Raw genomic sequence first — 27,037 nt, forward strand, 5'->3', positions numbered from 1 at the left:
GAGAACTTCTTTTTTTTTAAAAAAAGATCCAAAATCAGAATTATCGCGCGAGAAAAAGATTAATTCGGTTTTGTTTGTATTAAAAGTTAGTTTGTTCATCTCTACATATTCTTCTGTTTTTTGTAAAATTTCTTTGCTTTTTCCATGTAAGCTACTTTTCTGTCCCCAACAGACAATACCTGTGTCATCTGCGAATTGAATTACGTTTTCTGTTGTGTTTATATTAGATGAGAAATCGTTCACATATAAAAGGAAAATGAGTGGTCCTAAAACAGTTCCTTGTGGCACACTTGGATTCACAATTTCACATGCCATTAAGTTTTACCTTTTGTCTGCAGTTGGCAAGAAATGAAAACAGTAATTATTTCGCTTCCTGGGAAAAACCATACATTTCAACTTATTAAAGGAAAATGTTATGCGAAATGGAATTAAACGCTTTGGCAAGGTCTAGAAAAAATAGCAACAGTTTCTTTGCTTTTATCTAAATTAGAAGAAACTGTTTCAAGCAGTTCTCCAACTGCATCTGTTGCTGATTCTTTTTCTGAAATCCAAATTCATCTTTGTTTATAATTTTATGCTTATCAATGAAATCCATCATCTGAGTCAGAAGGAGGCGCTCAAAGACTTTTGAAAAACTCCGAGTTACAGAAGTTGGTCAATAGTTTGTGCTACCTAATTTATCACCTTTTTTGAAAATTGGTGTTACAAAGGCTGGTTTCATTTTAGTTGGGGAAAACTTTCTCCTTAATTCACTCATTTAAGGCCAACTGTAGATGTACGCCAATAGCTAATTTGCAAGACTTTATGAGTCGAATTGGGATTTCATCAAGTCCTGCTGCTTTGTTATCGTCCAGCGAGTCAATGACTGAATAACGTTTTTTTCTAGTCACAGTTCTGAATGTTAATTCAGGAATATTAAGTTTATCAGGGTATTTACAAGCAATATCCGAACCTTTGAAAACAGCTAGATTAGCAAATTATCTATTTAGAAATTTGACGATACTTTTTGGTTCTCTTGAAATTTCACCACTGTCTAATCTGATTTCATCAACCTTGACACTCGTTTCACTTCGACTGTTTAAGGATATTCCATTGTTCCTTAATTAATGCTAGTTTTTGGAAGAAATTGATGTGCGCCTCCCTTAGTCTCCTATTAACTAAGTTTCTTAAACGCTTAAATTCTTTGTACGTCTCGCTGTCAGGACGTTTTTTCCATTTATTGAACAAAAAAATTTTGGGCGATCAAATGCTTCAATTCTTTTGTTAACCAGCGCTTAGAATTCTTAAAACTTTCTTCCCCTTTTTTAACAGTCGAATTGGTGCGTGTTTATCAACAATTTTTTTTTCAAAAATACCGATGAATGAATCAAACATATCGTTGCCATTCTCACATTGGCACATTCTCCACTATTCGGCGAGGGCAAGATCTCTGTTAAATTTAGAACGTGGGGAAAATCGAAGATTTCTCACCGTTATTATGTTGTCACTTTCAGATTTCAATCAGCTGTTTGATTCGAAGATAACAAGAAAATGGTCGCAGTTAAAAGGGGTTGTTGTGACATTGTAGGCAATTATCTGATCTTTCGAAATGAAACAGTGATCAATAAATGTAAATGTTTTATCAGCACATCTGGTTGCATCCCTTAGGTTAACAATTTCTGATCCTGAATTTGAGGCAAAAATGTCGTTTGATTTTCTGTCTTATTCAGATAATTCAAGTTGTAATCTCCCAGCAAATAACGTTATCTGTAACACTATATGCCCCCAAAAATTCGGTACTTAACAAGTCAATAAAATACTCCCCATGACGTTTGTTTGAACAATAAGTGATGTGAGCTGTTTGCAAAAAGTTTGAAAACACTTCAAACTTGTTTTTCAAGCTTTGACAATCAATAAGGAAAAATAATAGCGAATGACTTGATCCTCCGTTTTTTAAGTAACTTGAATACTCAATCAAGTTTTCCAGTTGAGGCCCTGGGTTCAATTCAATGTCCCCTGACAGCATGAGACGTACAGGTGAACAAAAAACTAACAGTTTTAGGAAGAAAAATATATGACTCAACTGTTAAAAAAATAACAAACATTAGGTTCGTTGGAATAATACTTTTCAAATGTTCGCTTATTAATTTCAGTATGATTTTCTCTTCCCGTAAGTATACTGAAAATTTAAAATATCAAGAAAAGTTGCATTGTTCTAAATTTCAAAAAACCATCAGCCAAATTTATAATGAGTCGGAGGTAGAAATGCTTGTTTTGGATGGAAACCAAAAAAATTGTTGTTGTCATAGTGATCAAAAATTTTTCGGTTGATCAGAGTTTCGGTTGATAATTTTCGGTTAAATCAAAGTTTCCGTTGATAATTTTCGGTTTTATTTCAGTTTCCGACACCGTAAGCCCAAGATACACGTAGAAAATCAGAATATTTCTGACAAATTTAGGTATAACATGACTGACTGATGGGCGTACTCCATCATGGCTGATATCTGTCGTTTCCCTATATTATTCAAAAAAACAACGTCAATATCTAAAACGCCACTCAACTCCGTTGCCACATTTTCTAACGCTTCATTATTGTCTATCTTTTCGTTATTTTTTCTGCAACCAAAAAACCATCTTTAGCTGGCGGCACTTTGCAAAGTGCAACTTTGAGTGGTGCCAGTTTTTTTTAATTTCCAACGCAGATTCCATTAAAATACCATCTGTTTCAAAACCGCTATTTCCCAAATCAATATTGTTATGTCCAACATGTAATATAAGATTTTCAATCTTGTGATAGCCGTTGTATTGTTTTACAATGTTGAATAAGTCTTGAACTCTTGCAGAAGGATAGGAGTGTATAGTTGTACTTGGGCTCAGGACTTTTGCTTGAACTTTTTTGTATGAAATATCCGAGATAATAAGTGTCTTTGTCGATCTTGGTATAAATTTTGGATAAAAGATCTTGGTTTGTTTTTGATGCTGTTGAACTTTATTGTTGTCATGGATTTGGTTCGATGTTTTTTCGTTTACTTTGTCAATTAGATTATCAATCATTTTATTTTGTTGTCAGAGGAAAGCATTTTCATCTTTTAGTTGTAATAATAATTTATTCAAATTTAAACATTGACTTATCAAGTCTTCTTTCTTCATTTTTTCAAAATCTTTCCTCTCTTTATGTACCTTTGTCATTGTTTTAAAAAAAGCTTTAGTTTGTTTTTGTGTGTTTTACAAAAAGCGCATGCGACTGACTTCTTTGATTTCTTTCATCTTTTGCTCTCAAGCAAACAGACTGTTACCTCAACTAACTTTTTCCAAACTTCTAATAACTTTCAAAAAACTTCATAGACTTTTGTAGCAAACTGCCGCCAAAGTGAAAATTGAGCTGAGTTTTTGGAATCGAACATGAGGAGCACATTAGATCATGCAGGAACTATTATCTAAGTGTTAAAAGTTGCGTAAAAGAAGTCAAAGAGATCAGAAAATGCAAAAAAACGAACATGGCCCAAATAATTATTTTAAACTCTGTTTGAGAGCATTTAATAATAATAGGCTTAACAATAACACGTAACACTAACTCTTAACTTATTTTAAACACTAACTCCGCCCAAAACACTAACTCTTAACTTATTTTAAAAGATTCAAATTTTCCACCCCTATCCGTTTCACATCTCTCGCGTAACCCCGATTATTTCAAACTTCCATCATTTCATCCCAATTTTAATTCCTTATATAAAAGCAACAGTTAATATTCAAAATACAGAAAACGTAGGATTTGGGTCAATATTTTAGGGATTAATACTCAAAATTAGAGAATCGTAGTAATGGGGAAAGGGTTTTGGGGTGAAAAATTGCGGTGCACGATTCAGATCATGCCTCATTAATTTCAGTTTTCAAGATTTACAGTATTGGAAGGAAACAGATTCAAGTTTTCTAGAATCTACTTTGGTGAATAAATGATCAACTCTGAAAACTCGTGGAGAAACAAACTCTTGTTTTCTAATAGTGCCCTAATAATTGCATAAATACTCCTAAATACTACCAAAACAATAAGTCCAGCTAACGATTTATTTTAATCACCAAAATCCACAATAAGCTACTGCAAATTTCAATTAACCAACATTTTGTCACCAGTAACCTATCGAGGGTATCAATGAACAATTTAACAGGAGTCCAAGAATCCAATTCAAATAAATTCGTAGACCATTCGTCGAACCTATCTATGAAAATGGATGATGATCAGCGCAACAAAACAAATTTTATTTTCAAATCATGTGACAAACAAATCGTCATTTTATTTGTCTGGAGCTCCAATATTAGATTAAAAATTTTGGAATTCTGTTTAGCAGTAAATACATTAACCAAAATATATCCATGAACCAAGGCTTGATTTCATTACAAAACCGGCTCATTCTACGCCAAAAAAACAACCGACTAACCTCTAAAGATTGCTCTCGAACAACTGGCGGTACGTGCTCAATTTTATTGTAACCTGTATGATAATGTTTAATAAAACGAAAGCAGGTAGAAGGGTGGTGCCAAAACTTTATCTACAAGAGAAAACATAACCTACAAACGTCGGGTGAAATGCTCTCAAACGACCGGCGAGCGGTTGGCTTCGGTAATAGCTAGCTGGGGATTAGAGATGCTAGCATTTTTTTAGGGGGGGGGGGGGAGGGGAGGGTGCCCTGGGAGGGTACAAACTTAAGTTTGACCCCTGGGAGGGGATAAGGGGACAAGATTAAGAACCGCCGTTCGCACCATGAAATTGTCTCCTCAAAACAGTTTTGGTGAATCGCATTCTTAGAGTATTAAGCTTAATGCCCTCCGAGCACTACCTGTTTATCCCGCTTTTGAGGACGAAAAGTCAAATGGGTCAGACGAAAAATTGGTCAAGCGAAAAATTGCATAAAAAGCACATAAAAAGACCACAATGGACTAACATAATTGCTACAAACTACGTTTCAGAACAATTAATGATGAAAAAATATATAACTGACTAAAAAACTACAGAACGTTTTTAAACTTCAAAAATGCAGACAAATTTATAGGTAATGGCTGAGGGAAATTTGAGGGGAGGGGGGTGATGGATGATCGGGGGCTCGTTGCTTGAGTAGGTTGTTTGCATAGGGATTAGGGGCTGTTATAAGAAGGAAAATTCTCAAAATCACCGCTCAACCAATAATACCAGCAATTCCCAATTACTGAATAATCGAATTTAGAGCAAAAGCTACTGTTAAAAGCCATTGTTTGTAGACAGAAGTCAACGCTTAAAAACAGAACTCAATTTTCGAAAACAAAAGGTCAAAATTCAAGTCATTAACAAACTTGCTTCAGCTTAATAGCCACCTGTAGGCAAGCAATACCTACAAAGAGACACAGAACTACAATAATTGCTTCAGACGCCGTTCGAGAGCAATTAATTGTTGTCTATCATTCTGGTCAACAAATGATTAGGGTGCACGCATTCGATTTTTAATTTAATTAGCAGATCACTTTTGCTTACACTTGGCAAGAAAATTAACCACGACGTGTAATCTAAACAAGCTAACAAACTCATGCATATGTTTTGTGGAAAAGGGAATTTCAACAGCTTGGAAAAGAGAACTTCGACAAATTTTGTTGGCATAAGGAGCATTGAAAAATCTCAAACAAAAATTAGGAGACCATGCATATTCCCCTTTTTGAAATTCATCAAAATAATTTCTTTTTCAAAAAAAACTTTGAAAAAGTCACCGAGTCTAAACCAAAGGAAGCAAAATGGGACAAAATTCATCCATTTAAAAAAAACAATGGGTTAATAGTCGACAGAAAGTAGCAAAAGCTAGCCAAAAATGAAAGCAACTTCCAGGTGCCCAAATCGCAAACAACATATATTTATAATTTATCTATAATTTTAAGATAATGTATCAAGCAAAGTTAAAGGTTCTCAAAAGCATCAAAACCGAAAAATTAATCATTTAGATCCAACTCAAAAACTGTCCTTTATAAATTAAAGCTCGCTCATCAATTTTGTTTGGACGTTTAATCTTCAGCAAGCTAGCTCAGAAACACTAACTTTCATTTATCTCCCAATGCTATCCAGATTAAATCAACCCATATTCATACCATTCAAATTGATGAGACAGAAAACAGTCCAGCAAAAACAGTAAAATAGACTATCAGAGAAAAAGGTAACTTTTCAAAACTTTGGTTTCGAGCAATTAACGCACAAAAATGGCCGACAAATTTCATTCTGCAAATCTCAGTGAAGCCGACTACTTTGATAATCAACTTTCAAAATTGTATTTTAAAAATTGTGGTATTTTGCTTCAAATGACTCACTCACCGAGATCAAAAGTAACCTCTCAATAAACGAAGTGAGTAAGAACCTTTCAGATAAAATGAGAGAAACCAATTTAACATTCCAACATGTAATTGGTTTCTCAGCAATGTTTTGCCTTTTTTACTGTTTTTCTCAATTTTGCCGTAGAAAACAAACTATAAAAACATAGCCGGCAGATTGCCGGAATAGCTGCGAAAGAATAGACCTGCGTGCCATATAATAGAGAAAGAAACAGATACAGATCTAAATTGGAAAAAAAATCGACGCAGCTCAAAAAACTAGGCTAAAAAACATTCAGCGATAAATTAATAAAGCTTGTTAAAATTCATTCCACAGACGCCTCTCATTAGGGAAGTTTACTGCACATAGGAGTTCCTTTGACCTTAAACAAATTCAAATTAAACTCAAGTTTTAAAGTGCAAATGTCATTTTATTGAGTGAGGTAAGTCACGTATGATCAAAATCTAATCACGCAAATAACCTTAAAACTTTTGCTAAAGCGAGTGAGAAATGACGTCACGCGCGCAAATGCTGTTAGTGAGAGGAAGAAGTCATTCAGAAAATTTGACTTTTTCAGCTTTGCTGTGTGAACAAATGTAAAACGAAAAAAAGAGCGTCAGACGACGAAACAAAAAACATAGCAGGACAAGTCCTGACGTACAATTCAAAGAATTTTCATTGACTAAACAGATAGCTAGACCTAGAATGGACTATGAGTGAATTGAGAAAACTATTTTAAAAAAATCAGGTCAAAAAATAAGAAAAAAAAAACAAAAAAACAATGTCAAAGTGCCGCATGTGAACAAAAAACCACTAGCGAGAAATGAAAATTTAATTCAAACAAAAATTTAGGCCTAGAATGAGCTGTGAATGGATTGGGAAAACCTGTTAGAAAAAAATCCGGTCCAAAAAATCGAAAAAACAGTAAAAATCAGAGTGAAATTGACGCATGAGAACAAAAAACCACTACCGAGAAACCGAATTTTTGTTCAAACACCATTTTCGCACTCTACTTTAAAATTAGAGCGAAAAAATTCACGCCGCAAAACCACTCGCTTTTTCGCTCCATTTCCTGTTTCGGCGTGACCAAAATCACTACTCCAATTTGACTTCAAAAATCATGAAAATGTGTGAACAGATCTTAAAAAAAGACAGCGCCCCAATACAATTCAAATTCTTTGAATTGTAAAAAACCAAGAGCACCGCAATATAGCTACGCTCAGCTTACAGCTTCGCAGCTATAAAAAGGTAAAAACTGAAGTCTCAAACCGCATAAATGCACAAACATTTTCGATAATGAATCTGAAAATTATATCTAAAATCTAAGTGCCTCCAAAAAAATCATAAGCATAGCCAATTGAAGTATGACGGATTGCTCTCAAAAGACAATGGTTTTTAATAGTAGCTAACTTAAGCACTCGGTGAGCAGGATTTCAAGATAAATGTAGTTCTAAAACTCACAAAAGTTACCTTTTTATATTGAGTTAATACATTCTGTACAGTTTGCTTAAAGACTACTAAAGCTACAACAGATTTTCACAGCATCTCAATGCAACCGATTTCATAATTTCATCTAATTTTTCAACACGAAAAGTCAAGTCAGTCATAAAAAATGAAACCGAAAAGAAATATAACCGACTAACGTCAAAAGCACTGATCTGGGGCAGGAGAGACTTGGGGGATATTAAGTTCACTAACATGCTTCAAGCTAAGTCAATAGAGGTTATTAAGGTTATTATAGACCAGTTGATTTGGATCAGACTATCTGGAGGAAAAAAACTTAAACCAAATTCTGCGCAATTTTCATTTAACTTTTAGTAGTAGACTGTCACCCATTGGGTTCAGCTGCTTAAACTGTGAATGAGAGAACAATTTAGATCAATCAAAACTCAAAAAGTCAAGAACGTTAATGTCACTGGAAAAATCAAAACGGTCAGGCAAAAACTTTAGGATCAATTCTGTTTCGTCCCACGAGCTTAGTGTGCATATAAGTTTTACGCCCCCAAGCACGAGCTATTTTTTACATAGTAACATGCTATATAACAACACAATTCGAAATGGGGGGCAAACAGAATAGATCCAAATTTGCATAAAAAATACAAGACCACAATAATTGCTTAAAACTTCGTTCGAGAACAATTAAAAACTGCAAAAAAAACACCAGGAGTCAGACAATTTTGCTGCTAACAACTTTGAGTTACATGAAAAGAAAACCGACAATTCATCTTGAAATTAATGTTATTTATGAACTTTATGGGTTACTGCGACTCTTAAATCATAATGAACAACGTCGGACGCATTACTTTCGCGCGAGGCTGGACTTCGTTGTAGCTTCAATGTGTGAGAGGAACAGAAATTTTTATCCCGTTCTTGAGGAAAAGAAGTAAAATTAGCCAAACGAAAAAAATATATCAAGGGAAAAATTGCATTAAAAAAGAACCCAACAGGACCCAAATAAATACTACAAACTTCTTTTGGGAGCAACTACATATAATCAATGCTTCCGAAGAAAAAATTACCCATAACCAACCAATAGAAGTTTTAAAAACCTCGACATGGCGGAAAGGCTAACAAACTAAATTGTAAAGTGCAAACCTTTATATTAATTAGCAAACACATCACTAATACTACTTCTAAGACTGAATCTACAATTATATGTCACACCTCTCCTCGTTTTAGTGTCCGCTGTCAAAACCCCACGAGATGAAAAACACCGATAAGTGTGTAATATAATGAGATGAGTAGTGGTTATGATTAATAACTGTTCTGATTACATGAGAACCCGACCATCGCCACTGCTGCACCAATTTAATTGTAAATTATTTATCCCAAATTATATTGATAAAACCCAGTCGAACAAAAATTGGAACATCTTGATAAGAAACCAGACAAACTTCAAATTTTTGTTGTAATTGTTGCTGGAAACAAGGTCTCTTGCCGAGACATATCAGCACTTGATCCAAAAATTTGGCTGACAAAGGTATTACTTAGCTGTTTTGTATCTCTTGACTTCCTCTCAGTTAAAATATGACCACGTTTAGTTGGCATTTTTTTAAAATCTCAATCATTTTAATTGTAATTGCAAGTCTAGGATACAAAACCCATTGGCAATGCAAAAACTCGAATTAATATTGTTCACAGAGGCCTCAAAATAATAAATTAAGGATGTCTAACAACTATCTTGCCAGTTTTTACAAAATGTTCCAAGTTTCGCTCCAGGGTATGTTAATGTACATATGTACACATGTTTCCAATTCAGTAACTTAAGTGTACGTCAAATTAGTGGCTATCAGTGATCATAATTGAGTCACCGATGGCGTGCATAACTCACAACTGATACAATATACTATTACATATGTACATTAAGAACATTAATTTCGTCATTAATCAATTAATACCTTCATACCACAAAAAACAGTAGTCTGACAAACACTTCGGCTTACATTTAGCATGAGATTTTTGGCAATAATGTTGCATGATCACGAGCAGCATCATTTCCCTTGAAAACATGAAAATTAGAAAAAAAATACAACAATTAACTTTCCAAATACGGCAAACAAATGTAAATGGGCAACTGTTAGCGAGCACAGTTGCAAAAAAATTAGAGAGTAGAGCTTAATCAAATGCAGAGCATTGCTATCACCTGTGCTGAAATGAAATGTTTGATTTGACCGAAACAAGGATTCAACAGTCTCTTTCGAATGGTTATCTTGCAAGACAATGCATCGTCTCTTGTAAAAGTTTCTTTCAAAATCATAACGGATCGTACGAGTAATCTCCATCTTGCAAGATCTTAAAAGATAGCACTTCATCTAGTAAGACAGCCATTCGTCCTGCAAGATCCTCTAAGATAACGATCGTTGTCAAGAATCTTGCAAGATCTGGTCTCGTCTAGGACTAATAGGCGTCTCACGGACGCATCATTTTTTCCTATCGCTGAACAAACAATTTTCGAATCACAACAGAAGCAGTCCTTATAGATGAAGATCCCTAACAACGTCAGAGCGAATAAAGTTAATTTTGAGGGGCGTTAACACGTGAAACGTTCCAATCATAGCATCCCCAGATTAGTAGGGCTAGAACCCAAATCACCTCAAATATGGCTAAAATATACCATAATAATGGGTTGTATTTCCGGGGAGTCCCATGATGGGAAAGTTCATGTCCATATTGTACTGAGTCAATATCAAAAGGCGTGCCCGTTTGAACTTACACTGCGTATGTTTGTTTCCAGGTCAAGGATGTAGGTGCCCTCGTCTGCCTTCCTCTTGGGGGACATAGCGTACTTATGTGCTTTATCCCTCAGTCGGATAATGTGTGGGTCCATAGTTTCCAGGGGCACTATCAAGATTGAGGTCGGATCTGAACAAACAAGAACAATCATCAACCTGGGGCTGAGGTTTAAATAGTTCGTATTAATTCTTATTAAAGAGGCACTTGAAAACAGATCCTCTAGAGATCTAAGACTACTCTTTTCCTGCTTCAATTTGACTACATACTTTTGTATGCAATAAGTAACCCTGAACGTACTTCCAAGCAGAAAATAGACAATTTATCAAAACTGTTATCATTAAGTGATGTTAATTTCCTCAAAATTTTCATCAGGGGTAGGAGAGGGGGCCATTTGCGCCAAGATAGAAAATAGACCTAAAATTAATGAAAACCTGGAACTAAAATCCCAGCTTGGAAAAATCACGTCACTTTGCATGCAGAGTATGGCTAAAGTATACTCAATATAATTCAGCAGTTGTGGTACCCATCACTTAATTCAAAATGCTATGAAGCTGGATATCATCAGCAAAAATTCTCCCCTAGTTAACTTGATTCCAACTAAGAAGAATGATGAAATGCGGCTGGTATACAAGGTAGGAGGGGTATTTACAGAAATATGCCCCCCCCCCTTATATCATCTTATATGGCCCTAAGCTGCGGTCTCTAATGGGAAAGATCCCAATGCAGTTGTACTTATCACGAAGTACATACTTTTCTAATCATACAACGAAAAGAAATTTCCTTCTTCTATTTTGTCAAAAATTACAGCTAAAATTAATAAAGAAATTAAATTTGACAAATTGAAGATAAACCTGGTCAATTGATTTAAAAAACTGACATAGTAATGAAAATTTATATCTCTAGAGACCCGAAACAAATGAAAACTTACCAATTTACAAATTACCAATTTTCTGGTCACATGTACATTAACGAAATTAAATTCATCCGCAAAAAATCTAACAAGATAAAACCTAATAATTTAGATTGCACTGTGACCATTACAGAATAAACAGAGCCAGAAGGCTTCACTAACAAGCGCGCCAACTTATTAAAACTTCTCGCATTTTAAACCGAAATAAATTCCCGCGAAACACTAAAATTTCAAATTATTTTGGGACCCCAGACTAATTTCAAATATTGAAATATAAAAAATTGAACCAATATATTAAATTACATGCAGAACATTTTTTTTTCAAAAGTGTCTGTATTAAGAAACTAGCATAAAAAAGTATTTTGGCAAACTCATTTCAACATAAAGAAAATAAAATTATATCAAATTGCGTTCATTGATCAAAAACGTTGAAAACAGAACAAAATTGAAATTTAAAATCAGATTAAGTGTACCATGTGAAGAGCGTAAGACAACAACTAAAAGCAAGCAGAAGAGTAATGCAAAATAACAACTTCACAGAAATTAAGAGTCTTTACTTTTGTTACATATTGAAAAAGTAAGTTCAGCTGGACCATAAACCTAAATGAGACAAAAAAAGTTGATATTACATTTTAAGTCAGTATAAAATAACGTATTTTTGTTGATTAAAAGTTTGCTTGGTGAAATTCGTAGATGGTTATTTTATTAACTTTATGATCTTTAAAACCGTTCTATAGTAGAACAAAGTTCTACTGAGGCCATCACACAGTTTAAATTCAGAAATTGGGGTCCAAATTTTTTTCCACAAACCAATTTTTCTCTCAGGTCTAAATAGAAAGTTTCATACGTACTTCACCGGTAATAACAATTTTAAAACACTGATTTTCAGAAAAATACAAAATAAACGTTATTTAATTCATATTGCATACATCAAATGTGACTAGTTTAATCGTCACCGAAAAAAACTTTATCAAGTTACGCATTACATTAATTTTGGCTCTTAACAAGCACGTAAATTTGTTTTTGCTTTATGAAGTTTTGTAACTACAACTTTTCCATGAAAAAAATGCAAAAAGGTCACCTGAGGCGCAGATTTCAGTTTACAGTAGAATAACAAATTTTCGAAACATCTGGCAATTGTGACCTCTAAATCTTAGGTTGCGAAATTTTTTTTTATGAATTTCTATGACAACAACTTTTCCATAAATACCGTATAGCTGAAAAGTAACTCCTTCCAATTTTTTTCTTACTATTCTTTTGAAACACATTATTTGTGCTTTGTTTTAGCCGTGTTCTTGATTTCTCCAAAAATTTGTTAAGTTACAACTTTCATTATATGGAAGTTCTAGGATTACAACTTTTCATCGACGGCATAATAGGAAGTTGTAATTTTACAACTTTTTAAATTATTAAGTCAACCAGTAGTAACAGTGACAAGTATATAAACGGTTATATAATAACAAGAAATAATAAGGGTGAAATGATCGGGGGTTACACAAAAAGGGCTGAAAAAGTGAGAAAAAACTACAAATAGACTATACGCGCGACTATAATAATTGAATCATCAAACTTCGTTCCAGAGTAATTAGAAAACATTTAATTACCTTCATAGAACTTAAATTTGAAAAATTACGAACTGAATAGTAGGCCAAAAAAGAGCACTGGCATAGTAAAAAGCCTATTACCGTTATTTTTGATTTCCAAAAAGAGCATACAATATTTTTCCAGACGGCAACTACGCAGCGCTAGAAAATTTGCGAACCAGGGTCATTTTTCTGAGCTTTAATTTTACAAAAGGCAGAAAAATATATCAGTTTTTTTATAAATGTACACACACATATATATGCAAGTATACATTAGATGGCACTCTAGACCAGAACTGTACATCAGATCCAAAAAGAGATGACAATCATTTCGTTATATCAGGTCACCGGATAACCCTTTACCTGATCACAATAGCGCAGTTCATTCTAATAAATATCAATTCTCAAGAGAGTAAATATATTTCAAACCAAATAAAGGAGAAATCCCTCAATCCCATATGCTAATATAGATCAATGACCATTTAACAATCGCATTGTTCAAATTAGTTTTATGAAATGCAAATAAAAAAATAATTGAAATGTATCTCTCTTTAGGGCTCCCAAAAGACATCATCAGTTGACAATTGCCATCTGATGCCGGGCTAAAAATGAATGATTATTTCCTATAGAATTCTATTGTTACCATTACAACACAATAAATTTCATGCTTCTAAACAGCCGAGGAAAGTTGCTTATGTAAATTTACCAATTTACTTTTTGCAACAAGTGAATATACTTTAAACTAAAATGATTTTTAAAATATCGTATACAAATCATGCAAGCATTTATTGATAGTTCTACAATCCATAGCATTTGTTAAGAATAATACAATTAGAGCAATATCATATAGTTAGAATAGATTGTATAGTCGAGTCATATTTTGCAGGTTTTCATTTTAGATTAGGAATGTGGAAAAGAGCTTTTAAATTTAAAAAGCTCTACTTTTTTATATGATCAAGACAATTTTAAAAACCTTAATTGAACTAAGTCATTTCCTTTCATACAAGTAACAAAGACAAGGCTTTACTTTCTCCATCCGATGAAACCCTCCACACTAAATAACTTCTCCAAAAATTGGTCTTCCTTCTAACAAATATGCGCATCTTTCTGCGTGGCGTACATCAAATGTGCACATAACCACAAGACGTGCACAAGTATCGGATTAATTGAGGCAATTGAAGTCTTTTCCTGAGTGTATTAATTCAATCTCCTTTGTAGCACAGACAGATGCAAATAAGACATAGAAGCATCCCTCGGAGAATAAATCAGGAAGTCCGCCAGGCATAGTACAGCTAATACACTCTCCTATCATCCAGCTACTCTCAGATTGCACATGGTGAAATTAGGACTATTATTTTGGAGTAATGTATTCCTCCGTTACGCCAACTCAAATCCCTTCACGTTTAAATTAACCGAATAGTCAGCAGTTTTTAAAGACGGTTGCTACTCAAGTCTTAAGTAAAAATAAAACAATGCCAAGAGGAGTCTAAGCGAAACCTAAAGAGTTTAATGAATGCGCTTACTGCTTCAACGACCTATATTTGATGAACGTTGTTTCATCATTATGGTATTTTTTTTGGGGGGGGGGGGGGCAAAATTTAGTGCCATTTTAAAAACGCACGTATTACGCATCTGACTACATAAAAATTTGGAACAAAAATCTCGCAAGCATTTATTAAAGTTATTAATTAACAGCATTTAATAGTCTTTATGTAATAACTAAACCTAAATAATATTGTTACCATGGATTCTAAGTGTGCGCCATCTTTTCAAATCAAGGATTTGAACGAGACAAAAGCTTTTTAAAAATCTTTCTTTTTCTAAAATTATTTAAAGAGACGAACCGAACTAAATCGCATGAAACCACTACAATTTCCTCCGTCGTTTTATAGGCATATTCCCAAGTGCATCACATTTTGATTTTGAGGGACAAAAATTGTGTGCAAGAGAATTAGACAAATAGACTCCTTTCATTAGCAAATAAATAAGTTAGTTCGCAAATGACAGACAATACGGAATCCTCTCAGACTCCAACGCTTTCATCGACCATAGAGAACTCGATCACAAGAGGTGACACGAGTTCAAAACAGTGATCGCATATGGTGTTAAAACTTGAGGAATTATTCAATACCAAGCTAGTTCCTTCGCAGGATCATGATGCTTAATCATCGTCTACTGTAACATTTTTGACAAACTAATGGTTGAAAGTATTGCCATACTTCTTTCCAGATAACCACTTTAACAGTACTCAAACACATGGAAAACGAACAATCTCTACGAAGAACTTTTAAAACTGAAGAACGAATGGAGCAGGTTTAGAACAGATCAGGATATAGAACCTTTTATTTCATTGGACCTATCGTAAACCGAAAGGTGATGCAAATTATGTTAAAACTTTCCATTGTCTATTGAAGGAGCGCAGCTTTAATGAGGTTTTTGCTCTGGCGTTTTCCACTGAACTCCAATGCCTTTTGTTTGGTATATCGAATCCTTTTCCAAAAAATGAGAAAATGGACTGATTTTGACACTAAAAAAAATAGTTTTCCATAAGTGCGATGTCAATTGTAAGTTCTTAAATTGGTATAAACCATGTATAGCCATTTTTGTCATCTTTACATGCTTTGTTTGGATTTTAGGAAATCAAATGGGACCAAATTTTTGTCTCAAACTTCTAGTAAAAATATTAAACGTACGTGAGTTTTCAAAACGAGGTTTTGAGGTATCATTTTGCTGTTCAGTATTTGGTTCAGATATATTTTTTTTCAATTTGTGGATTTCTTTTCTATTTGTCTATTTTTTCTGTGCTCATAATACCCAACTGATTAGCAACTGCGTGTGGTATTCTTGTATTATTGTGATACTTAAGTATATAGATTTAAGCATCTTTATCTCATAGCAGCGTCTGCTATGTGAGGTAATGACTCTATAGTCATTACCTCACATAGCAGACGCTGCTATGAGATAAAGATGCTTAAATCTATATACTTAAGTATCACAATAATACAAGAATACCACACGCAGTTGCTAATTAGTTGGGTATTATGAGCACACAATCAATTTTTTCATTAATTGAACTCGAATACAAACTCGGAACTATATACTCAAATGGGTTTTTTTGTTCGGACAATTTTCGCCGATCGATATATTCAAGAGTGTTATCAGAGTATCATTAAAAACCCCGTCCAGCTTAGAAAATTTTAATTTAATAGATTTTTTTAATTTCTTTTTTTTTATAGGGAGTTATCGAGGTCCAAAGTTTTGTGATCATTCTGGCATTTTGTTCACATTTTCCGTAATTTTTCTTGACTTTTCCAATAAATATGTGTTATATCATTGAAAAACCCTTTGAATACAGACTACATAAGTAATTTTTCAGAAAAATCACTGTTCTGATCATTTATTTTTGTTCCGATCCCTCTTGAGTGGGGGGGGGGGATTATATACTAAAATGGGTTTTTTTGTTCAGTCAATTTTGACCGATCGATATATTCATCGTAGAGAGTTGTGAGCGGTATCATTAAAAAGCCCGTCAAGCGTAGAATAAGGAATTAAAAGGATTTTTTGAATTTGTTTTTAGCGAGTTATGGTGGTTTAAATTTTTGTGAATATTAGACCGCTTTGCGTTATTTTTATTCACATATTCCGGAATTTTTGCCTAAAGTTTGTCAATTTTGCTAAGATAAGTAAAAGATGTTAACAATATTACTGTAGAGTTTATTTTTGAAGACAAAAAAGTATTGTTGACTATTTTGATTTAGTTTTTTGGCTAAAATTTTGGCTAAATATTTCAAAATGGAGCTTGAAATAAACTTATTTTCTCCACTTTGATCAAATTTGACGGCAGTACGCAACCAAAACCAACTAAGAATATCTTTGTAAACCAGAGGAAGGCTAATCCTACTTCCGCTCCCCTTGAGAGTCGACTGAATCAAAATTTTGCCGTTTTTTGCTAACTTTAAGCGATTATGAATAACGCAGCATTTATTTTTGACCTTTTAACTAACAAATAATCTAGATCTAAAAAAATCTAGAGTTTTTAATGAACAAACAGCAACAGCAGGCCTTTATTTGGTCCAATCTTGGACTGTTACAATCAAAAAATTATTCAGATTGTAATCAATCGGTCTTTTTTTAAAAAAAAAACTTTTAATTTTTTGTTAAATTTTTTATGTTAATTAAAGAAAGAACAATTCAAATCAAAGTTCTCAGTTGACAGGTCCAATTGGCTTCCTAATCAGTTCCAAATTAATGTATCTAGTTTCTTTACTTAAAAGATTATGTTTTGGCTTTTAAAAATGTTTGATTTTTAAATAAACAATGCCTTACTGAAAATTGCCAACATTTTTCTCTTAATTTGGTCAACAACTTTTAGCTTAGTGTCAGCAAACAAAAAACGCCTCTTCTTCTTCTTTCTACTGAAGTAAAAATTAATATGCGATTTTACGCGTTAAGTTATGGTTTTCTGGCTTTGATACTACTAGATTTTATATTTTTTTTATTTTAAGACCTTGGCCAATTTTTCGCGTTTTTTATCGTTTTGTCACAGTATTGACAGTTCACATAATACATTATTGGCATTCAAAATGAGGCAAAATTGTGCCTAAAGTCTTTAAAGGCATAGATTTTGGTTTTAACGGCTTCGACACCCCTTTCTCGATTATTTTCATTGAATTTTTTTTTATTGTCTTTAACTGTCGTTATTACTTTGTCTTTTTAGTCGTATGAAATATCCTGGATAAAGACAGGCCTCATTGGCTTTTTGTGGTGGAATAAATGAGTGTGTATTCTGATTAGAGTATATAGCTGATGGCTTTCATGGGTTTGAAAACAATTGTTTTCAAAACAAAAAAGAACTGTTTTAACCTCGCATTTTTGTTCTTTATTGTCTAGTTGTTACCTAGTCCCGTTAATTACAGGTCACATATGACTTTATTGTCATGGAGGGAAGGTGCAAGTGAACGAAATCTAATGTTTTTAAAGAGTTCGTTATGAATTTACTGTCTTCGACACAGGTGTTTCGCCAAAAAAAAGTAAACTATTTTTTTTTATTTTTGTCTATATTTGACGTTCTTTTTGTAGACTTAAGTCAGATTCCGCATAATTACAGGTCTCAATCGCTTCCTTTGGACAAATGAACGAACCTATTTATTTATGTCATTTTGTAGCTAATGGCTTTCACGACTTGTTTTTAAAAAATACAAAAGTATTACCTAATTTAGCCCTCTCTTTTTTATTGTCTACTTGTTACCTATTCTGATTAATGAGTAGACATTTAGTAGACATTTATGCCAAAAATGCGGATGAGCGGGGTCGAACTTTATGTGCGAACGCACATTACCCAGCCTCCTTGTTGGCTTATTTATAGGCTTATTTATAAACAATCAACAGGCTATCACTTAGCAGCATCCTTTATCTTCTATAGCAGTACAACATCACAACTGAATCCTACGTTTCACTATCGGTTTTTATTAAAAATACAAAGTACCCACTAATCTCTAAATAATGCTCTGAAATCTGAATGCGTTCAAACATTCTGTTTCAAACCTTTCTCGCATTCTTTTTCTTTCCTATACCTTTCAGGTAATTGTATAAACATATAAATCAGTACCTTTTTCTTTCTATTTTCTCAATGCGTGTGTACACAATTAGTGCCGCTGTAGTATATTAAGCATACAGTTTGATGTAACAAACTGATCAAACCCGCAAGTACATCACAAATACAAGGTAACACACCCGTTCAGTCAAATTTATCTAAACAATGAGTGTGCAAATAACAGAAAGCAAGCATCGCTTTGAGAAACTCAACGGCGAATACTACGCCAATGGGTTTCTTATGTATTACTTTTATGGACGAGATTACATGATTAAGATTCCCGACTTTCCTTTGGATCCGCGTGACCTGCTACTAGCGACTTTTCCCAGAAGCGGAACTACCTTCACACAAAGAATCATTTGTGGTCTGCGGCATGGAGCTGAGGCCATATCAACTGAGAGTTACAACCTATTCCAGGAATTCCCTCACTTAGATCTCAATTTTCCAAATCAATACTACTTAGGTAAGCTTTTTATTTCGAATACATTTCAAAAATAATCTACTCAAAAATTTATTTACTTTTCCTTTGCTACTTCAGAAGCTACTGATAGAAGCTAATCTGTTTATTTCTGAGTTCCGTATAAAGTACAGAATAATAGGTAAGCATTAAAAAAAACCCTGTCTTTATTATTACAAAATTGTGTTCCAGCTGAATTTGTAACATGTGCTGCAAAAATCAAGGTTGATTCGCAAACAGAAACCAGATTATTTATTTAGGGTATGATCTCGCATTGACAAAAGAAGTTCCACGATATGTCAAAACACACGTTCCACTATCTATAGCACCCAAATCTATCCACAACAATGGAAAAGTTATCTTTGTGATTCGCAACCCACGTGATACCATGGTCAGCCTCTTCAATTTTCATAAGAACGATTCAACATTGGACTTCAACTACGACTTCGCCACTTACTTCCAGATGTTCCTGGAGGGTTGTGTCATGAATGGAGATTGGTGCAGATACAATTCAGAGTGGCTTCAATTTTGTAGAGAACACCCAAATAGGTCAGTAGTTGCTATGAAAAATTTAGAAGTATTCTATTTACACAGTAGCTGCACTCGCGTTGACCCCATGCCCAACAGCACACACACGACGCTATGCGTTAAAAATGGTTGTACTTTTTGACAAAATTTTCTCCTTGTGATGGTTTCAAAGAAACATCAAGAAACTTAGAAGTTTTCTTTATTAAAGTTTCAAAGAACGAAAGAACAACTTACCCAACGAACTTTGCTGCTATTTCAATAAGTAATGGCCGCAAAACTAGACGCGATTCTAACTTTGTCTTGGTGCTACCATTATCATATTGATCTATCAATCAGATGTCAGAATCAAATTCTCCCAACCATAGAAAACTGATTCTAACATTCACTGACCTCCAACTAATGAACTCGATTGTACCAAGGACATGTATGATTCTCATGAAACGTTGATGAAAATGGAAAATAAAGTCCGGGATTCAGAATTAAGATCTATTCACATGTCAATCACGCAAAATATTTTCAGCTAATCTTAATTATCTCTGTATATTTTCGCAGTGATAACCAATATAAATGCGGAATTTTGGTACCATGACGTTTTAGACCGATTGAAGTAACGATAGTCACCAATAAAGATCAATGATGTTCATCAAAAATGGTCTAAAGAGTGGGCATACTAAGAAATAGGTATTTGAAAACCGAAAGGTTCCGCATAGTGCTTTTCCGCAGAAACAATTATTAGTGTAAAAATTATCTGAAAAATCTTTTTGAGATCATGAAAATTTGAATCTCCGGAAAACACACCAACAGCATTCACTTGTGGTCTTGAGATGTCTCGTTGAAATGTCAGGTCAAACACAGAAAGCCGTTCATTTCATAGCAGTTCAGTTTGAACTGAGAATCCACAGGGAACTGCATGTGTAAATCTGCCCGAAAATTGTAACTGCTATTCTCATATGCAATATATTTTGCTTCGCTTTCTAGCTTCACAAGTGTAATTTTTGTGTTTAAATAGTAGACGTTACAGCACTAATGCTCAACAGATGTGAACTCTGAGGACCTACAGAGACGAGGCTCGATCACAACGGAACGATTTAGACTCTCCCCAAGTGTGACAAGTCAAAAAATAGATATTTATCAATCCGTGATTGCCCTCTGATTCGGAATCTTCTGTACAATAGTCTAGTGTCCAGTACTGATTTACTCTTGCAGGTCGTAAAAGATAGTTAAACTTTCCGTTTTCAACTCAAAACTTGTTTTTAGGTGTCTAGTATTAACATATGAACAACTTCTGACAGACTTTGAGACGCATGCTCGAAAACTCGCCACTTTCCTAAACCTCCCGGATGTCACTGATGACCTCATCCTGAGGGTGAAACAAGAGACTAACGTGGAGAAAATGAGGAAAACTACAGTTTGTGAGGGTCTCAAAGATTTCGTGAGGAAGGGAATCTCAGGCGACTGGAAGAATTATTTCACATCTGAACAGTCAAAACGATTCGAGGAATGGATTGAGGAAAAGAAGAAAGTCTATGCAAAAGATCTATTTGAATTGGTCGGAGAATAATTCGAAAGGGAAAGAATTTTTAAAGAAAATTCAAACTAAGTAAGTAACAAGACTACTTATTGATAGTACCCCTAATTTGCCTAATACAAGCCAAAATGAAGTCTTAAGAATATTAATAAAAGTAAGTTGCCTATTCTTTTGAATGCTCAAGAATTTTGGAGCATTTGTTCACAAGAAGTTCAATCGATCGAACAATTAAATGAGGACCTTGTATTTATACTTAAACATGTTCTTCTCAATGTTTCCTCAATTAATTTTGTTATGAAGTTACACTGCTTTTCTCTGTAAATATTTACGTTATGCTGAATATTATACCGAATATGAGATCGCAATAAATTAAGCAGCCTTTTCGAAATTTGCAAGAGTTAACGTAAAGAGTTTGCACTTGATCACTTAGATGTTATATCAAGGATTATGAAAAGAATTTGGCTTGGTTTGCAGAACCGAAATTGCGTTCATTACCACACTGATAGGCATTGGGCAAATGCACTTTCAGTAATTTTCCATCCATGGGAGATAACGGAGCATTAAATGTTGATCCGTCGAGGTCAAGTACGGACCTGTTTTCTGACGTAATGATGCTCCGGGAAAGAAAATCAAATCCAGGTGATTAGATCAATGGTTTATTGAAGATATAAATATTTGTCCAGAGTTCAATGCACTCAGGAAAAAATATGTTCCAGTCCGCTATCGTTAAGTAAGCTGAAAAACTAAGCACAATTCGGAATATGTGGATTCAAACTCTCTTGAAATTTTGTGATTTTTTTGATCAGAGGGTTAAAACCAAAATCAACCGATACAAAGAAACATTTATAAAAACACTTTCTGCCGATACAAATAGAGGCAGGCAAAGTTATTTATTTTTCCTTGGCTTATTATTTCTTGTTACTCAGAGCATTGACTTTCTTAGCAGAACGAGAAAAAAAAACTCAACTAAAATTCAACCTACACATTTTCAAGATACCAATTTTTTTCCGTACCCAACATTTGAATGAGAGGGATTATAGATCCCCATTAAGATTCAATCACTTTTATTGAATATATTCGCTCACTTCCTCTAAAGAACTGAGTGGATCATCGGAATATCCGTTAACCGTATATTGATTGAGGTGCATTTTACATTTTCACGAATTCCTTGGGTTAGCAATGGTTATTGTTCTGATCCCTCTTGGGGGGGGGGGGGGAGGAAATATATACTCAAATTGGTTTTTGTTGTTCAGTCAATTTTGACCGATCGATATATTCATGGTACACAGTTGTGAGTGGTATCATTTAAAAGCCCGTCCAGCGTAGAATATGGAATTGAAATATTTTTTTGAATTTCGCTTTCCAGAGCGAGTTATCCTGGTTTAAATTTTTGTGAATATTAGACAGATCTGCTTAATTTAAATTCAAATTTTCCGGAATTTTTGCCTAAAAATTCGTCAATCTTGCAAAAATATTCAAAACATGTTAACAATAGTACTCTTGATTTTATTTTTGAAGACAAAAGGTATTTTTGACTATATTGATTTAAATTTTTTGGTTAACATTTTGGCTATATATTTCAAAATTCAGCCTTTTCCATAAAAAATTGCCCGAAACAAGTTTCTTCAGACCACGTTGATTAAATTTGGCGGAAGTGCACACTCAAAAACAACTAACAAAATCTTTGTAAACTACAAAGGGAGATAGTACTACTTCCTCTTTCATTGAGATTAGACTGCAATTAAAATTTTGGAGTTTTCTGCTAACTTTTATTTTTTAAGCAATGAAGCATTTATTTTTGATCTTTCAACTAACAAATTATCTAGATCTATAACATTTGAAACAATTGAGTGTTTTTTAATGGACAAACATTAACAGCAGGGCTGGTTTAGGCCAATCGTGGACTCTTACAATCCAGGAATAATTCGGATTGTAATCTCTCGGACATTTTAAAAAAATATATATTTCAAAATTGAGTAGTTTTCATCAAAAATGGCCCAAAAAAGCTTCCTTAGTCCACTTTGATTGACTTTCCCGGAAGTACACAGCCAAAAACCATTAACACAATCTTTTGTAACTTCCAAGAAGGCTAGTCCTACTTTCAATTCCATTGAGAGTGCTCTGGAATTGACATTTGGCCGTTTTTTGCTAACTTATCTCGAAGATTGTCAAACACGTAGCATTTATTTTAAATTTTCTATATTAACAAATTATCTATATCTATAACATTCAAAACAATTAAGTGTTCTTATTGGAGAAACAGCAAAAGCAGGGCTAGTTTTGGTCCGATCTTGGAATATTATAATCCAAAAATAACTCTGATTTTAATCAGTCGGTCTTTTATTTTAAAAAAATCTTCAAATTGTTAATTAAGGAATAAACAATTCAAATCGAAACTCACTGTAGATAGGTCCATTTGGCTTCCTAATCAGTTCAAAATCGATATATCTAGTTTCTTTTCTCGAAAGATTATGGTCGTTTTAACTTTTAAAAATGTTTGATATTTAAATAAACAATGGCTTATTGAACTTTGCCAATATTTTTCTCCTAATTTGCTCAACTTGCAGCTTAGTTTTAGTAGAGAAAGAAAGATTCTTTTTGCTGGTTTTCTTTCTGAGTTAAAATTTAGTCTTTTTAAGGTTTTACGCATTAAATTAATGTTTTCTGGCTTTGATACTACTAGATTTCACAATTTTTTTTATTTTTAGGCATTAGCCCCTTTTTCACGTTTTTATTTCGTTTTGTCACATTATGAAATTATTGACAGTTCACAAAGTACATTATTGTTGTTTAAAAATGGCAAAGTTGAACATATAAAGGTCTTACTGGTTTTAATGGCTTCGGCAGCCCTTTCTCGAAAAGTTAAATGAAATTTTTACATTTGTGTTTAACTGTCGTTTCTACTTTGCTTTTCAGTCGTATGAAAATTCATGGATAATAACAGTTCTCAATGGCTGTTCATGGAGGAATAAATGGGCTAAATTCTGATTTGAACAGATAGCTGATGGCTTTCATGACTTTGAAAACAATTGTTGTTCTTTTAACTTCGCATTTTTGTTCTTTTTTGGTCTATTAGTTACCTAGTCTTGTTAATTACATGTCACATATGACATTAATCTTGTCAAAAAAAAGTTGCAAGTGTACGAAATCTAATGTTTTTAAAGAATTCGTTATGAATTTACAGGCTTGGACATAAGTACACTAATTTTTGATTTCTGTCTATATCTGACCTTCTTTTTGTAGACATCAGACATATTCTGCAAAACTACAGCTTTAAAGCGCTTCCTTTGAACGAATCAACAAACCTATTTGATTATTTCATTTTGTAGCTAAGAGCTTGACAGTATTACATAATTTCGCCCTTTTTCTCATATTTTGTCTACTTGCTACATATTCTCATTAAAGACAGATCCATCCAAAAAATTGGCGTTCGAGGAAGGCTCAATGCAAAATAATTTGAGGGACAAAATATGGTTTTACGGCATCAACAGCGTTTTCTCGCAAGTTTGAATTGAATTTTGTTTTTTTTTTGGTCTCTATTTGTTGTTCTTTTTGTAACCGCACAAAAACTGAATTATGACAGATCTTAATGCCCTCCTATAGAAGCGTATGTGATCATAAACATATTGGACGTTTTTAATTGCTATGTATTGGTTTTCATTACTTCGAAATGAATTGTTTTTAAAAATTTAAGTCAACTTTGCCGTTTTCTTTTTTATTTTTGTCTGATTGTTACCGAGCTTTATTATAGATTGGTCCCATATCTTTTCCAGCAAAGTTATTTTGTTTAGTTTCAGTCTTACCCGACGTTATTTGACCTTGTTAATAAGTTTAAAAAAATGAACAAAAGATTGTGGATGTAATTAATGTTTGTTGTTATGGTTGTTTGATTTTGTTGTTCGTCTAGATTTCCTTTCTTAGTAATGGCTGATCTTATCAATCTAATGCGGCATTTTTTTACTCCACTGAGTTCTTTGCGTTGAAGGCGATCTTTTTGTTCATACACATTTTTTTGAAAAAAACTTGAATTTTTGGGGGTTTTCTATCTGTTCCTCATCTGGTAGACATTTATGACAAAAATGCGGGGGAGCGGGGCCGGAACTTTACGTGCGAAAGCACACTATCGAGCCTCCTTGTTTGCTAGGAGGTTTCGTTGCGCAGAACTTTGCTTCACTTCAATTAATTTGAAATACTCTCGATTGTCCAACATCTTCACTTATTTCTGCTGAGCACAGGAAAAAAATAGTTAGAAGCGACAAACATTTTATTAAAAAACTAGACACAATTTGAATCAATGTTTAATGTATTCAAAACAAACCGAAGTACAGAAAACAAAAATATCTGAAATTTGGAATAGTAATAAAAAACTGAATTGAAAAACTTTCTTCTTTTGTATGGCTACAACCAAAGGAAATTTGTCAGGCTTTTCCCCAGATTTAGAAAACAATGTCGTCTTATATGCCCTCCTATTAGAACGTTGGAACTTTCTGTGCTACGCAGTACCAAGCGAGGACTCTTGTTTTACCTTTCTAAAGATTTAATGGGTAGAAGAAGACCTGAAGAAAAATCCTTGCATCCTTAGAAGATTGCAACCAATTTTCCGTAGAATAGTTGAAAAAACCTGATCGCATTTTCAAAACTAGAAGGACTTTCATTATTGCTTCTTATTGAATTCGTTTTCGTTTCAGTTTCCGACCTCACCCATAATTGCGAACACAGTGACACAGTGAACAAATCACTCATAATTGCATGTCACTGCCCTCAATAATTAATCGTTAAACAGGTCGTACTTTATTTTCCATGTAGAGAGTGAGCTGAACCACTTTATTAAAGTGAGTAAATAAACCACTTCGAAACAGAACTTTTGCACCAAGAAAAGGCACTCAGCCGTAAACGGTTATTTCAGAACTTTCATTTCAGGTTGAACCGATATATCAAAGTTGTTCATGTTTCTATCATCAACTTGCAAACTGACTGAAGGATCCGCTTTTGGCCTGAAACAATTTCCAGCCTTAAGCTGAGCTACAATTTCATTCACCGATAAAACTGTCAAGATTATGGAACTAATGAGAGTAGCACGACGGGCTAATTAGGTTGTTTATGAAATTGTTTCCCCTCAATTCCATTGTGACGCAAAACAGCTCAAGGTTCTTTGCATACACTACTATAAACAAGAATTCAACCTCACACGCCACCCACGCTAATATTGTGTCATTTCACAACGGTAACAACCCAGAGTTCAATACAGTTTTCTATTGCACAGAATTCTGCAGATTTTTAATTTCGTAAAAAAAAAATTGACAATGCCTTTGCAAAAAAGAAGGACAAATAATCTAATTAGACGTTCTGATTGTATGTTAACTTACGACAATATTATATTGTTGTGCGGCAAATGTCAATATGATAAAATTACATTTAAATGATCAAAAACAATGAATACACGCAGTAATGTACAATAGATACATGGTAAAGCCCTTTTGGACTAGACAAAGATCTGCTTAATTTTCTCTTATCCTTCCAAGAAAGTCATAGATACTACCCTCGACCCTATGTTGGTGGCAAAGGGAAATTTTTGGACGGTTCTTAAATTGGAAACTTAACAGCAGAAGTAAAATTAGAAATCGTTTTATAGGTCCTCAATTTAATGAAAACCATTCTCTAATTCACAGAGGGAACATTCGAAAACGTAGCTGGTTGCGCCAGTACCTTTGAGCAATAATTGGAATTGGTTGCTTAATTTAGACAACAATTGAGGATTTGTGGCGTGTAGATTTGGGAGTTTTGAAGCCAGTGGCTAGACATTCTCCAATTTTGAGGTAGGATTAAACAGATCATAAACAGGCACCCCACTTGCTTATTATTCTAATTCACTCTCTCCAAGCCATACTACTGGGCCATATCTCA

The 27,037-nt window shown here is 33.9% G+C and overlaps 2 protein-coding genes across 5 annotated transcripts in view; one reads left to right on the top strand and one right to left on the bottom strand.

Moving 5' to 3' along the window:
* Window positions 1–27,037, bottom strand: part of LOC142343186 (uncharacterized) — a 145,706-nt gene that overhangs the window by 31,102 nt on the left and 87,567 nt on the right. For all 3 annotated transcript variants that reach the window (XM_075394903.1, XM_075394902.1, XM_075394901.1), the window contains exon 5: window positions 10,515–10,663. In XM_075394903.1, the coding sequence (XP_075251018.1) occupies window positions 10,515–10,663 (149 nt within the window). The remainder of the gene's footprint in view (window positions 1–10,514; window positions 10,664–27,037) is intronic.
* Window positions 18,584–25,891, top strand: LOC142343184 (sulfotransferase 1C1-like). Of its 2 annotated transcripts, XM_075394896.1 has the most exons (4): window positions 18,584–19,083; window positions 19,338–19,626; window positions 20,863–21,205; window positions 25,822–25,891. In XM_075394896.1, exons 1-3 carry the CDS (start codon window positions 18,786–18,788, stop codon window positions 21,164–21,166), a joined length of 891 nt encoding a protein of 296 aa, XP_075251011.1. In that variant the 5' UTR covers window positions 18,584–18,785; the 3' UTR covers window positions 21,167–21,205; window positions 25,822–25,891. The 2 variants fall into 2 exon arrangements, with proteins under 2 accessions (XP_075251011.1, XP_075251010.1); XM_075394895.1 differs by lacking the exon at window positions 25,822–25,891 and having other exon boundaries at window positions 18,585–19,083; window positions 20,863–21,528.

The sequence above is a fragment of the Convolutriloba macropyga genome, chromosome 7 (genome assembly GCF_964194025.1).
Source record: "Convolutriloba macropyga chromosome 7, txConMacr16.3, whole genome shotgun sequence".
Lineage (NCBI taxonomy): Eukaryota > Metazoa > Xenacoelomorpha > Acoela > Convolutidae > Convolutriloba > Convolutriloba macropyga.

Excerpts from the sequence above, each read along its gene's own strand:
- LOC142343184 (XM_075394896.1), top strand. The coding sequence starts at position 18,786 with ATGAGTGTGCAAATAACAGAAAGCAAGCATCGCTTTGAGAAACTCAAC. Across the intron at positions 19,084-19,337 it reads TCCAAATCAATACTACTTAG|GGTATGATCTCGCATTGACA; the intron begins GTAAGCTTTTTA and ends TTATTTATTTAG. Across the intron at positions 19,627-20,862 it reads TGTAGAGAACACCCAAATAG|GTGTCTAGTATTAACATATG; the intron begins GTCAGTAGTTGC and ends ACTTGTTTTTAG.